This window comes from Haliaeetus albicilla, chromosome 14 (assembly GCF_947461875.1).
Source record: "Haliaeetus albicilla chromosome 14, bHalAlb1.1, whole genome shotgun sequence".
Taxonomy (NCBI): domain Eukaryota; kingdom Metazoa; phylum Chordata; class Aves; order Accipitriformes; family Accipitridae; genus Haliaeetus; species Haliaeetus albicilla.
This window is the reverse complement of record NC_091496.1, coordinates 27,442,469-27,457,751: the sequence shown is the minus strand read 5'-3', so window position 1 is coordinate 27,457,751 and position 15,283 is coordinate 27,442,469. Positions and strand designations below refer to the sequence as shown.

Below are 15,283 nucleotides of genomic sequence, written 5' to 3'. Positions count from 1 at the left end.
AGGAGTCCAAAGCAGAGCATTTGCTCTGGATTTTATTTAATGTCTTCATAGAAACAAATGGAGGTAAAAAAATCTAAGAATCCGCATGGTGTACTTAAGGTATTATGCTTATACTGGACTGTTCTGTTTCCTCACTGCTGAGTTGGCTTTCTACTTATACAAATGAATAGAATAGAATAGAATAGAATAGAATAGAATAGAATAATCATCTAGTCCAACTGACCACTTCAGGGCTGACCAAAAGCTAAAACATGTTATTAAGGGCATTGTCCAAATGCCTCTTACAACACTGACAGGCTTGGGCCATCAGCCACCTCTCTAGGAAGCCTGTTCCAGTGTTTGACCACCCTCTCGGTAAAGAAATGCTTCCTAATGCCCAGTCTAAACCTCTCCTGGCGCAGCTTTGAACCATTCCCACGTGTCCTGTCACTGGATGCCAGGGAGAAGAGATCAGCACCTCCCTCTCCACGTCCCCTCCTCAGGGAAAGGTTGTCTTCGTTTAGTCTTGTTTGTTCAGTCCGTCTTAGGTCCTTTGTCTAAAACAAGTTGGACACTTTTAAAATCTGCTGGATACCAGTTGTAGACCCTCCCTCACCATACCAAACTAGGCATGTAATTGGAAGACCAATGAGACCAATTTTAGGAGTGTAGTTACTGTAGTGGTAAGTGGAAAGAGAGAGGCATGGCTAGGGGCTGGTTCACATCACCTCGGATCTACTGACCTCAGAGAAACCTGAAAGCAACTAGGATCCTGACTAAACTGTATCAGTTTGGTGTGGGAAATCCACACCTCTCACTTCCACATTGCCTGTAGCTGATGTAGGCAAAGAAATGGCGTCTTTGACTCCTGAATCCCTGTGAGTTCTCATCACTTAGATGATTTCAGGTATAAAGCATCAGGTGTGCTGCTGCTGTGCCTTGCTCTGGGGTTTCCTTGTAGCAGAAGGCAATTACTTAATGTCTGCACCTTGGGCATTCATCATCCTTGTATGGATTGAGCCCCAAAGCACAGGACAGAGCTCCAGAGACATCAGCAGATCTTTCAGAATATGACCAGGAGCCAGACCTGTAAGACTTGGATTCAGTTCAGCACAACTCACTCAAATGTATGGGAGGAAAATACTGAATGTTACATTCACTCAGCAAGAAGAAACATTCAAAAGGCCGGGCCCCACCATCACCACCAAGATGAGAATGAATGAGAGAAATAACATGGGTTCCACAGGCACAATTCCATACTTGTTAGAGAGTGAAGACAGCAGGGGGAGGTGGCAAGAAAAAGACAGTTTGTGCCCTATAGAAATACCTTACAGAATCAAACAGGAACAAAAACACTGAAGAGAGACTAAATTACCTGTAACTAAATCCTGTGTATAGCATGATTGCAAATGTAGGTACATTTTATATTGTAGTCATGAAGGCAATTTCTGAGGAATGAGCTCAGTAGGAGACTTGTGAGCAAGAAATTTCTAAAAGTGCTGTACTTTGATGGAAAGTACAGGAAGGCAGTGGCAAGGAGTATTCAAGACTGTGATATGAAGAAGGGGCAAAAGGGCACCGATAGAGGCCTTCCAAGAAGAGATTAGACTGAGTGAGCCTTAACTGAAAAAATTCACTTAATGCTGCATGACAAAGTCCATTATGAACAAGTTGAAGGAACAGTAAGTTGTTGGAGGTGTAGGCACAGGCTGAAAGAAGATTGAAAGCCTTTTTTTGTGGACCTTCACTACTGCTATCAGTTGTAGTCTGCTGTTCATATGCCACCATCCTAAGTGTGCAAAAGGTATATAGGCCAGGCAGGTAACAGCAGGAACCCTAGATTGTAGAGGCTGGTGTCTGTGCTGAGAGGAACAAGTGGTCTGTAAATTGGATGATGGAAAAGGAACTCAGCAGACATGGTCATGGAAAGAAGAAGCTGCAAGTTGAACAGACCATGCATCAGGAAAGACAGCTGAGTAGGTTCTAGTGAGGTAGTGCTAGCCCATCACTAGCCCCATAGTGCTTCATATTAATTATTTCTTAATAATCTTGCTGTTTACCAATGGCCCTGTAACATTGCCTACATTACTACACACTTATCTGTCACACTACACAGCATCTGCAGTTCTAAAGGATTCTTAGTCCTGCTAATGGTATTAAGTGAAACTCTTTTATAAAATAAACATTCTCTTGTCAAATCTACATTGCAGGGATATTTTTCAGACTAGGTGTAGTAACATTCCTTGGAATTTTCCACCATATGGTCTGGCAGATTTCTTTCCATTATCAGTTGGCTGCAATTCCTAATCAGAAGGAGAAATCGCAGCACTGCAGGTTATGAAATGATGGAAAATTCCATCATTTCAGAAGTGTGGTAACTGATGGGAAAGTGAATGCTTTTCCTATTTCATGTTTGGGTCATGAAACAATGACTCTGCAGAGTTCAGCTTTGGGCAATTGCATGCTGCGTGACTCCTTTGCAAAACACTACTCTCCCATCTTATTTTGTCTATTACTTTGTTCTCATTCGTTAGGTAAAATTCTGGCCTTGCTGTAGGCAATGTGACTTAAATGAAGCAAGGATTTCAGACCTTTCTGCTTTTCTGGATAGCTCAGAACTGTACAGAAAAGACTTTTCTATCTCAAGCATTCTCCTTAATAATTACTTGACTACAGCACATAGTTTAAAATGAACAATTTAGCATATATTAAATTCATCCCTTCACTATTTTAGGCGTCAAAAATAGGAACCAAATTAAGTCCAAAGCTGCATTGGAAATATTGTATTGGAAACTTGGTTCCACCACAGTTACTTTTAATCCAGTAAAAAAACAGGATTCTGTCTCACAGAATACAGTGAGCCTCATTGTATTCAGTGTCTGAGAGGCGAAGGTTTTCCACAGGTAGGGTAATAAAACTGTCATGAAACACAACTGACGTCCAGTAAGTGCTGTGAACTGGAACTATGTAAATGCCACTGAGATTTCTAAATAAGGCCACGTATTTAACATACAGTTATCACCGGAGTGAAAGTTGGTTAGCAAGTGCGGGTGGCGTTTGCACTGCAAACTGATGGAGTCTTAGTTCTAACAAAGCACAGGCAGAAGTGAACCCCAGTCTTGAATCTCCACCAAGAATGCCCCATTATTCTATTTCAGAGCTTGGGACAATAGTAAGAGTTTTCTGCTACACACTGAGAAGCATTCTGCAATGAACAAATACCAGGTCTTTCAGAGATAAGAATTAGAAAGCCAGTCTACAGAGGTAGAGAATGAGTGCTGAGGCTACACACTGGCTAGCATTGAGCAGCTGGACTGTCTGCTACTACCCGAGTATGTGTATAGTATGTGAGAGTCCCAGCCTTTTGTAGCCAATGGTACTAATACATGAAGTCTGAGAGAGGACCTGAGTAACACAGAAGGGACCTGTCTTATTTTCTGTAGATGTTAATTGTTCTTCTGCTTGCTTGGTTACCTTTGTGTAGTCTGCTGCAGAGGGGCAGAGAGGTGACTGAGTTCTGGGTGTTGCCACAGACTCCAGGAAAGTCTGACAATTGTGCAGGGACAATCTTTGGCAGCTGAAAAGTGATACGTGGTAATTGTTGAAAGTTTCCGCTCTGCTCAGTGGAGGCTGACAGGTCAGGGAGGGTAGAATCCTTGTAGGCAGTTCCTAAGAAACTGGAAACACTTGCCAAGGTGCAGCAGATGAGAGAGGAAGGGTCTGTAGGAAGACAGGCTATAACCCAGTCCACAGACAAGAGAAAGGTATCGTAAGTATTTGGGGTCTACCCAGTGTGGAGAGAATGACTATGCTTAGTCCAGGCAATACATTATTTTCTTTCCCATATCTGTATTTCCAGAGGTAGATGAAGTGTAAGTAAATAGCTATTTTTTTTGAATAAGCTGCTCATTAGCACTGCATGTATCTTCTTATGCTGACTACTTGGAGTAAGACAAGTGGGGGTTCAGTAACCAGGAGCAGAGTCTAAGAGGATGCTAAATGGGTGTATTTCGTCCTGAAGGAATGGGGCTGCATAGCCTTCGAGACTGCTGTTAAGAACACTGAGAGCATGGTCAGAGGTGTACTGTTTCCTAGGGCAAAGCTGGGCAGGACTGGAGGATCTGCTTGAGTTACTGGCTACCCATAGCAGCTAAATAAAATAGACCAGGGGCTTTCTTTGTCAGAAGGCAAGTAGCATTATATAGTCACATCCATACGGATAAACACTCTTGCCTCCCAAAACAGGATGATCTTTTCCACACTGTCTACTGGAAACAGCCCCTGGGCTGTGATATCCCTAGAACACGTCCAGTCATTGCCTTGGACAGTCGGCACAGGCCAGGAAGTGTGCTAGCAAACAAACAGCACGGATGACTGAGCCAGCCAAACCTGTGCTGTGGTCCTGTTTTATTTATCAAATAGGCTTAACCATGGAATCAAGTTCTACTATCGTTATGCTGTTCCTCAAGAGAGTAAGTTTCATTTAAATCCATTACATCAATTGTTACCTTGTATACACCCCTTGTATTAGAAGAATACTCCAAATCTTACTCCTCAGAGACCTGGAAGCCTCATTACGAGGCTGAATGAGAACTCTGAGCTATGCAAGTTGCCAGAAAACAAAATCCTTTAATGCTTCTGTTGAAGACTCAATACACATACACTAGGAGAGGACTGCAGAGAGTCTTCACTGTAAGAGAGGATGCCTGTCTCGGATATGATAAACAGGAAAGCATAATTCAAATCGCTGATAAACATCGCTACTTGGTTCAGTGAGAACCACCATCAAAACCATCCCTTGTGAACTGACGCATTTATGATTGAATATCTGTTCTGAAAAAACAGGCAGGAAGATCAGATATCCAAGTGATGCAGAATAGATTTGTTGCAACACAGAGAAATAAAATGATCTGGGATTGTCTGTATGTGAGAGCAGAGATAAGAAAGAGGATGACTGTAATGTTTTCATTGCACTGGGGAGGAGAAGTACCTGCACAGAAAACCAAGAGTAAAAAAAAGTCTAAAGCAAGTATCTGAAATGATACTTCTTATGAAATGAAGACATCTGATGAGTGATTAACTGGCTCTTACTTAACCCAAGTATATTTGTCACCTACAAGTTGTTTGTTCATAGCCATGCATCTCTAGAAATCATCAATAAGGGTTTTTCAAAATCAAATACTCTTACATTAAACGTTACCCATACCAGATTAAAAAACAAAAAATTCTAGATTTGGATTTCTAAACACACAAAGCTGGAAATGTTCAGAACAGGGTTTTAACTTGGCCTTTGTGAACATAATGGTTTCAAAGATCCCTTGAGGGTTTGGGTACGTTTGACCCTGTTCTGATTTGAAAGCACAGGCACCAACTAGAAAGAGCCCAGAAACGTTTGCCACTGCTGAAGGGGACAAGTTCTGTGAAGATGAGCTCCCCTCCCACTGTATGTATGTGGCAGAAATGAGGTGGCCTGTTCTTTCAGAAGTGGTGCAGAAATGATCTTTCTCTTTAATTTCCTCTCTGATCCAGATCTCTTTCAATGGGTAATTAATCCTTACAGTCAGCTATTATTCTGCCAGATGATCTCTCATCTGCTGAACTGTCAAAAGCTTGTTGACTTCACATTGCTTTCAAACTGACTGGTGCAGTTAGAAATCAAATTTGATTTATAGAAATCAGGTTTCAAAACAGCTGACACTGTCTGAGAAAGGTGCAAAAATTCTGCGAAGAGAATTTATTGTTTTGACTTCAGTACCAGATTACAGATTAACTTCTCATACACCCTGAACAAATCACTGCAAGCAAAGGCTTATTATGGTGATGATTTATGGCTTTAATTTCTAAGACACTGTATCCATTGAGATCTGGCTGATGTTTCCTGGCACTGGCTTCACTCAACATTGCAAATATTTTTCAAAGCTGCCTGAAACAATTTACGAGCTTTAATGCCATTTTTTAAAGTAATTAATGTATTTGTAAGTCTAGGGAGGCAGACTTAGAGCTGCGTCACATGTTCTAGCAAGTTCCTGTCACTCAGCTGAAGTGTAGTAGTGAGCACATATATATATATACACACATTCTTTCTGCTTGTATCCTCAGTTTCATTAAAATTCAGCGTGACAGTTTTCCAGCTGGTATACATTTGTGCAGGGCAAGTGGGCTCAAGCATGCTCTTGTACTGCTCACTCTCCCTCTCTGGGTTTTACTTTTTATCTAAAAGCTGATTATGATGGAAATAATGAACAGGAATTTATTAGCACATTTTGAAAAATCTGGCCTTTTTCTTCTCTTAAAGAAAGTACGAAGCTTGTTAGATACAGTCTGTAACTGCCAAGAGTTTTGAGCGGCCAGTCTGGCAGCTGTACTTCAGTCCCTGACTTACATTACAGCGATATTCTTACCGACTGTCCCTTGCCTCAGTACAATCTTTGATTCCTAACAACCGCTCCCTCTGAGGCCTTGGACAGGTGCAACTGTGGCTTGTGTGCCTTGATTTGTTCAAGCTTCTGACGTGCGGAAAACAGACTCCACAATCAGTGAGATTGTAAAGTAGGTATGTTCATTCAGTGCTGGGCGGCACGGGGGGTAGTCCCACCAAAGTCGTGCGCGCCCGACTCGGCAGTTCGCCTCAAGTTTATACAGTCAGGTATTACATATTCACAATACGCCTATACATATGCATGACCTATCCCCGCTTCATATTAAAATTAGCTCCGAGAGGTCATTTCCATAGTCCCCTCCCAACTGCGCCTGCGCAGGGCCTCTTTATGGTGGTTGTCTGGTGGTCGCAGAGATGAAGATGGATGACTCCTCTTCGTCACCGCTAGTAACCTTTTTCCTTGCGCAGGCTCAGTGATTTCTTGGTATTCACCCAAGCCGCAAGACCAGTCTTAGCTGGCTCTTGGGGCCTGCTCCTGCTTCTTATCAAGGACTGTCTTTACCTCATTGGCTGGTTCTTGGGACCAGCTCTTCTTATCAAGGACTGTCTCTACCTCAGCTAATTTCAACAGTGTAAGCGCTAAACATCATCTTTCACCCCCCTTTATTATGTCTACTGAGATTCTTTTGACTCCCCTTGTCTCACTTCAAAGTTTCCAAAGATAAAACAGAAGCAGGTGCTCACAGCAGATCTGTGACTGTACCTTACGGCACAGCCTTTCTCTCATGGTCAGCCACACACTGCCTGCTTAGGTTAAGATGCTGCCTTAGATCATAAGATTTAAATTCTAAGCCTCTTAGAATGTGTTGTGTGCCTAAGAGCATGAGAACAGCTTAAACCAAAGCTGGCTCACCTGTGCCAGCTCCCTGTCCACCATCTCCAGCATTCGGAGGCAGTGGTGCATGCCAGGGGAAGTGTACCAGCCGATAGAGCTGACCCGTGTATCAGCTGATATTCCTTAGCCTTCTGTCCCTGGCTCCCAGGATTCCCATCTGGGCGCTGCTGCAAGTGCATGCCGATGGAACGAGTACAGCGACAAACACGCTGTGGAGCCTGTGTCAGGAGGAATTCTCCAGGCTGTGTGGGTTTTCAGTGATACGCCTGGGATGTAGAGTTCACAAAGATCTGGGTGTGTTTATGCCCTGGTTTCTCTGCGACCATCTGTTTATTTTCCCAAGTGTGTGCTCGTGACCTTTACGTGTTCACATAGCCCTTCTGTCTTCTCCTCATCAGACTGCTCCATTCTTCCTTGTTGATGTCTCCTAGAAGAGCCATTAGATTGTTTTGGAGACCGAGTGATCTCCAGGCCTGCCATGCACTCTTGTGTGAACTTGTCTCAAGTGGCCACCAGCTATGTTCCCACTCCATTCCCGTGCAGCTAGGGTCAGCTTCCTCCGTATGAATGCTCTAGATGCTTTAACAACACAGCTGAGCTTAGGGGAAGCCCCACTATAGAATGCATTGGAGTATCCTTTGGAAAGGGACATTTTCTTACCGTGCCAGAAGGTTTATCTTCTGGTTTTCCTCTATGGAATGGTTTAAAGGGGGGAAAAATCCCATACATCTTGTTTACAGACAATCCCATGGAGACAGAAGTCAGTTCCGTTACATAAAGAGCTCATGAGAACTTAAAAATGAAAATATATTGTGGGAGGGAGAGTGTAGAGCCCAGCCCGAACCTCTCTGCAGCAGGTAGACTCCTAAGAAGCCTTCCAGAGCCTACTGGCTCCTGGCCGGCCCATCAGAACCTGCTCGACAGCGTGCCGATGGTGTCAAAGATGTGAATGCAATCCTTTCACTTGTTGCTGATTGTGCCTATTTGTAGTAAGAATTAATAAATAACCTTTCTCTTTTTTTTTTGTGGAGATTTTGTAAAAGCTTTCAGCACTGGCAAAAAAACATGGAGGCACCAAGTAATATAGAAAGGGCAAAGATCATTCATTCACAATTTCTAGTGTAATCAATTTTACAAAGTACTGTCAAATACTGTCAAATATTTCAAAACCCCTTTGATTTGTTTTTGTTTCAGTTGGTATACAGATGTTTTGGTGATGATCCAAGTGCAGCTGCAAAGTACACTCACTTTACGTACTCATTATAAGCGTGTGTGCCTGTACAGTTTTTACAGTCAAAACCTTTTCTCTATTTATATGAAATAATAGTCTTCATTTCCAGGTTTATGTGGTTTCCTGAAATACATGTACTCTTACCCAAGAATATAATTTCTCAGTGAAAATACCACAAATATATATTTATGTATATAATTTCAATTACAAGGTGTTCTTTTAGGCTGAGGAATGATTTTCCAAGTAGAGCTCTATAAATAATCATTTCTGATTTGCTAGCTGAACCAAAAGCCTAAAAATAAAATTAATTCGGAATCAGCCCAAGCCAGCCACAAAACAAAACAAAACACGGTTCAGTTGGGGAAAAAAAATCCTAAAAGGACTAGGATTCAGCTTCCTGGAGTTTGTTTGGTATTTTTTAACATTTTTGAAATTGAGCTCAGTAAATTCCTTTGGAAGCATTGCTGGGAGAGCAAGCGAACCTGCTGTTCCTCACTTTCCCTTGACTGCAGAGGGAGCTGGGGAAAGAGGAGGCGAGAGCATGCTCCTGACTGCAGCATCCCATTTACGTGGCTGGTGTCAGACTGGATGGAGCTGAACTCCTGTTTTGGGTTTTTTTTTTTTCTCCAGAAGTCAATTTAAAGGAACGCTCCTAACAATTTCAAGTGCCTTTAAAAGAAACAATTTGACGTACGGTTCTTTGGCTTTAAAAAACCCCAGAAACCCAACCCAAATCTTTTTGCGGACAAGATTGAAATTTTTTTTTTTCACCTCCTGTAAACCAGGTTTTTAAAGCGATTTGCCGGATTCGGCACGAACTTGGGTCAAATTTGAACTCTCAGTGTGCCGCGGGGAGGGAGGGAGGGGGGGAGGCCGGCCGGCCGCTGCGGCGAGCGGGCCTCGGTGCTCCTGGGGCGGGGAAGACGCCGGCAGGTGCCTCCCTCAGGATGCGGAGGGAGGGAGGGAGGCGCGGATCCGTGGGGAGGCCGGGGTCTGCCCGCCTGCGCCTCTGCCCCGTCACGGCTCCGTCGCCTCGCTGAGGGACGGGAGAGCGGGCTGAGGAGACGGGGCAGCCGTTAACGGCCGCGGGGCGTGGCGTGGGCGGGCGCTGACGCGGCGCGCTCTCCCTGTGTGTTGCAGATCTTCGAGTGGTGGTACTTCCGCAAGTACGGGACGTCCTTCATCGAGCAGGTCTCGGTGAGCCACTTGCGCCCTCTGCTGGGCGGGGTGGACAACAGCGCGCCCAGCGCCGCCAGCGCCGCCAACGGGGACGCGGACTCCAGCCGCCAGAGCGTCTCAGGTGAGGGGCGGCGGGGCGGCCCGCGGCCCTCCGCGGCAGCTGCCGCCTCTCCCTCGGCTTTCGAGGCGGCGTGAGGGTGAAGCTGTGCTTCTGACGGTTCCGGCGCCGGGGTCGCTCGGCGGGTCCCGGCCCTCGGGCCGGCACGGCGGGCAGCCGGCCGGGCGGCTGGCGAGCCCTGGAACTGGCCGCGGGAGCGAGCTGCTGGCCGAGCCGCAGCCGCTGCGGGCCGAGCCGCAGCCGCTGCGGGCGGGCAGCCCTCCTGCCCCGGGACACCCCGCGTTTACCTCAGCCCGGGGTGCCGCGCTCCGCTTCGGCCCGCGTCTGTGGTGGCAGCGGGAACTAGGCCTGCCTCGGGCCGCCTGCCACGGGCCCGCGGTACAAATGTCGTCTCCGCTGAGCCGTGAGGCCACATAAGGCTGCCTTTAAACCGTTTGTGCTGAAAAAGAAAAGGCAGAGCTGCCTCGTTAATTGCTCCGGCCAATTATATCTTTCCCAAGTCACGCAGTGCTCGTTGCTCGGGCTGTCTGTTCCCCCCTCCTCCCGAGAGCCCTGCTAAATTGCACGTGCTCTTTCTGCAGTACGATTTCTAAAGGCGGGCAGTATTTTTATTTAAACTCTTTTGAATAAACCAACGTTGTAAGAAAACAAAAAGAAGTCAGAAAAGGATGACGAGAATGCCCATCTGCTTTTGCCTCGCTTTATTTCTTAGATAATGTAGGCAGTATGTAAACAACATTTGGATTTCACTTTAGTAAATGGAAGCACAGTGGCTTTTAATAGCTTAAGGGCTTGTTCTATTCCTGACTCTGCTACCAATTTGATTGATGACTTTGGGCAAGTCATAACACGGTCAGGTTTTAAAAAACAGGCCTCCGGTTTAAGGGGCCTGATTTCACGCATTTGATGAGCTTGATTTTGATGAGCTGCCAGGCATCCACAGCCCTTTTGAGTTTCAGTGCAAGGAGTAGGTGCTGCAAATCAGACTATAGGTGTCTGACTTTAAGCCGTTCAAGCCTTTAAAGTTGACCTTAACAATCTGGGGCTTCTTTTCTAGTGCATATGATTATTCTGAATGAACATATGATCGAGGATGTGTTTTGAGAGCCTTACAGGAGCGGTATAAGTGTGTGAGTTGTAATTTTTGTTAGGTTTGTATGCTGAATACAAATTTACTTGCTCTGGTGAAAAAGACAATGTTAAATCAGGAGAAATCAGCTCTTATGGGATGGAGGGGAGGATGTCAGTTTTGAACTGAGGCAGCTTGAGTCCTGTTACAGCTCTGCTGCAGGACTGTCCCTGCAGGTCACTTTGTTCACGTCACAGGGTTTGGGATTTTGCTGAGGTGCTTTGAGTCAGGTGTCTGGTTGCCTGGGGATGGTTCCTCTGAGAGACAGACCAGCCCGCCTAAAAGGAATCAGCCCCCCAAGCGCTGATCTTTGTGGACTGAAGAGGAGTCCCAGGGGAACTTCTCTCCCTGCTTGGGTGACTTGGCTACCTGGGGGGGATGAATTGAAAACTTAGCCCATGAGTGATGAAGATGCTGAAATACTATTGCTTTTGGCTTGAGTTGGAGGTACTCACTGCTAAAGAAAGTCAGGGCAGGAGCATCTCGGCTTGTGTTCCTCATCTGTAAAGCGAAGCTTACCTGTTTCAGCCCTAGCTTGGCATACAGGCCATAATCTTAATATTGGAAATTAATTCAGCCTTCATTAGGGATGTGCCCCTAGAATCAATTATGGTTTCATTAAATTTATTTTCTCTGCAGGCTTTTAAAATATATCAGAGCTAACAAGTGAGGAAAAGTGAATGAAAAAAACAGGAAATTCAGTTATGGAGAAAGCAGCATTGTTTAGCAGCTGAGGTGCCTATGTCTGTACCTGGCAAATTCTATTTCTGCTCTTCAGTGTTCATGAAAACAAGCAAACAAAATCAGCTTTGAACTCACAAGTTAAATAAAATAGGTGGCCTCAAAAAACCTTGCTCTACTGAGTGTTTGTACTTAGGGAAGCCTCCATATAGCACCGCAAATTCAGCTGTTGTCATTCCCATCTGAGGAGAGGCTGTGAATAGCAGCACTGCATGGTCCAGGATATTAGATTTGGGTGAACTGGCAGAAAGCATGGGATGGCTTGGAAACACCTGTGTGCACTCATCAGTGCACTCAGTCACACTTCAGCAGCTCTAAAATAACTCCCATTATTTTAAAGCAAAAGGTACAGTATTTTGACTAATGATGTTCACCCAAGCTTCTTGACTTTTCTGATATAAAGAAATAGTCAAAGAGTGTATTTGCTTTCAGTGCATTGGCACTCGAGTCTGTGAGTTGGGACTCTCACAGTGTCTCTGGACAGTGTGTCTGTACAGATAGCCTGTTATTCATGCCTTCAGAAAGATATTGTTGCTCAAAACATGATCATTGAACAAAGAGCTGAAAGATTAATCTTCAATAAATCCTAATTGCTTGTATAAAGTAAGGACATAGTTACAAGTTTGTAATGTAACAGAAAAGGCAACCTTTTCAGTTTACCATGCATCAACACTGGGATCTTTCTTTCACTATCCAACAAAGTGATGATGGCTTTTTCACTTGGCTCACCATGTTTTCCTATGTAGATGTTTGACTATGGTGGAGTATTGCAGTAGATATCTTTGTCTTCAGAAAGGTCAGAAAAATGGTGGTTGTACTGAGACCACGGTATCAGCAGATACCAAGACAAAAAGAACAAAGAGCACATCATGTTTAACTAGCCAGACAGATGCCAAACTACCCCCGGGACAGGAGGTAGTAATAAAATCCCTTCTTCACCTCCCCTTTTGTTCTCCAATTCCACCTTTCCGTGCTACAATGCTGAAGTACTGCATGCTTCAGTTAAAGTATAACCACTTAAATTTAAGATGAGCAAAAAGAATGGTGTCACTGTGATCAAATAGTTGTTGCCTAATCTTATTGGTTGCAAACAGAGTAAGCCAAGCCATTGAATTGTACCTCTGGAACTGAGAAGGCTGGTGTTGACTTAATATTTACGATGGTTTGAAAGTCATATTATGTAAAAACTGTCAGATTGAACCTTGTCAAACAGCCATACCCTCTGGCTGCACAACAGAAGGGCTGAATGTCGATCAAGCAGTTCTGCTGAGTAAACCAGTAGAGCTTTCTAATATTAGCTACGTGCTGAAGTAGTTGAAAGATGCAGATGTATAATCGATGCACTCACTCTTCCCAAACATCTTCCTGTTCTGTGTCTCTGTTCCGTGCACGTTTTACGTGATGTAGGCAGCAAGCTGAGGGTCCACCTCCCATGCTACTTGACTAGTTTTTGTGTAGCTGCGGGTGTCATTATGTTATTGCAAATAATTTATGTAAAATGTTTTCTCTCCATGCCACTTCAGCCTCATACTCAGAAATGGGAGCTGTGTCTGTGAGACAAGAGAAGAGCTTGACTTGCCATTCTGTATTTCTGTCTCTAAGGGAACAGGCATATACTTACCACTGTTGTATAAAATAGAGTAGATACCCTGCTGACTCAATATCCCACCAGAAAACTGTTGCTGTGATCTCTTTAGAGATGATGTCCCAACATTTCATAGGGAAAAATGTGCTGGTTGACTTTTGGTGGTGGAAAGCAGCTGGTGAAATGCTGCAGGGCCAATGCTACTGATGAGTTTTTGCAGAGCACCACATGAGGGGTCATCCACTAGCAGATCTGTGGTGAACAACATGCTGCCTCTCAGTGAGCCTCTGTGCAAATATTGGGTTTGATTCTGGTCTCGCCTTCACTGGAGTGAATTGTCTTTGTTGAAATGAACAAGTCTGGCGTTAAATTAAAGAAAAGCCAGAATCAAGACCTCACTTTTTCAAAAGCTACAGAAATTGATTTTTGTTATCCCCCCCCCCCCCCCAGTTCTGTTCTAAATTACATTGTTGAGGATTTTCTTGTCTCTTCTAGTGTGAAGAATTTGCAGTTTTCCCTCCCCAAGAGAAATGTCTGAAATGCTTTTAGTGTTCCCAAACCTTTGCAATGCATTGAACTTTTCCAATCAATTTCAGCATCCTTTGTCAACCCTGGGATGCTTGTAACTTAAGTAAGGTCAGCAGATGTTGCCGTGGATTTTTTACTTCACGAGTAAAGGAGGAATTAAATTTAGCAACTGTAGCTGAGATTCTTGGTGATTTACAGTATTGACTGGACAGTGAAGTTTTTTTGTAGAAATAACAAATCTATAGGGACTGAGTTAATTGCTGTTTTTCAGTGCAATAACCCAGTGTGATCCCTCTTCAATTCTGCATTATGGTAAATGTGAGTCCTGGCACTAATCAGTATTGTCTTTTCACCTGGCATTTGGAGAGCTTTGTTAGTGGTTATTTGTCTGGAATGATTACATTTGTTGACACTAATTTATAATGAAATTATTATTTTAAAAGGGAGGAACAGTCTGGTTACCTGCATCTCTATGCGCTTGATTTTTTTTTCTTCCCCATTTGCACCTATAAAAAATAAAAGTAAATTGATAAGGCTCATTAGAAGGTAACCAATGTTTCTGATAAATCTCACGTACCATTGTAATTTGGGAGAGATTCATTATTGTGTGTTTCTGTTTATGACAGAATGCAAAGTCTGGCGAAATCCTTTAAATCTGTTCAGAGGAGCTGAATATAATCGGTAAGTGCTACGATGTTACAGTTCCAGACATAGTACTAGGTTAAGGACCTTAACTGTACTTTTCCATTAATCTAACTCAGCGATGGAAAAACAAAACCAACTGTGGACACATGTACTCATACTAGGTTTTTCTGTCATTTGTGAAATGTTTCTGGATGAAAAAGAATTTAAATTCATGCCGTGCACTTGTTATTTCTGCATTTTTTAGTGACCTTATAAAAAAAAATGGAAAAACCTAAGTGCAGTGTACCTGGTACTGTTAATACAGTAATTCTGTTCAAATCAGTTATAGCAAACTAATCAATTATATCTAGGTTTCCTGTAGTCCTAATGTTTGAATATGTGTTGCCAGTTTCCAGTGTGTATTTTCCAATATCCTTATTAGCTTAGGTCCAACTACTGTCACTCCATCACAGTACAGTGAAATGCAGTGTATGTTGGCTAGGAGATTGGCTGGGTGAACTTGGTAGGCTATGCCCATCTCTAACATCTAGAGTTCTTTTCTAGATTAATTTTGCTGAATATGACCTCATTAACCAAAATGTCTCTTTGTTGGCGTGTTTGCAGGTATACATGGGTAACAGGGAGAGAACCTTTGACTTACTATGATATGAATCTTTCAGCACAGGACCATCAGACATTCTTTACATGTGACACGGATCATTTACGGCCTGCAGATGCTAGTAAGAGACCTTGTGATCAACCGTTTTTGCTAATAGGTTAATGATTGTTTTAAACTGATGCAAGAAAAATGCAGTCAGATATCAGTTCTCTCAGGTAGATAAGGAAAGACAAAAGTTCAATCATGCTGGAAAGCTGTTGTTGGATACTATGTTGT

The 15,283-nt window shown here is 43.7% G+C and overlaps 1 protein-coding gene across 6 annotated transcripts in view; it reads left to right on the top strand.

Moving 5' to 3' along the window:
• The window catches only part of ST7 (suppression of tumorigenicity 7), a 155,820-nt gene that overhangs the window by 83,141 nt on the left and 57,396 nt on the right, over positions 1 to 15,283 (top strand). For 5 of the 6 annotated variants that reach the window (XR_011327796.1, XM_069802081.1, XM_069802083.1 and 2 more), the window contains exons 3-5: positions 9,625 to 9,784; positions 14,391 to 14,445; positions 15,013 to 15,128. Coding sequence is in view for 5 of the 6 variants with exons in the window: in XM_069802081.1 (XP_069658182.1) it covers positions 9,625 to 9,784; positions 14,391 to 14,445; positions 15,013 to 15,128 (331 nt within the window). In the remaining variant the exon portion in view is untranslated. The remainder of the gene's footprint in view (positions 1 to 9,624; positions 9,785 to 14,390; positions 14,446 to 15,012; positions 15,129 to 15,283) is intronic. The other variant, XM_069802085.1, reaches the window with a different exon arrangement.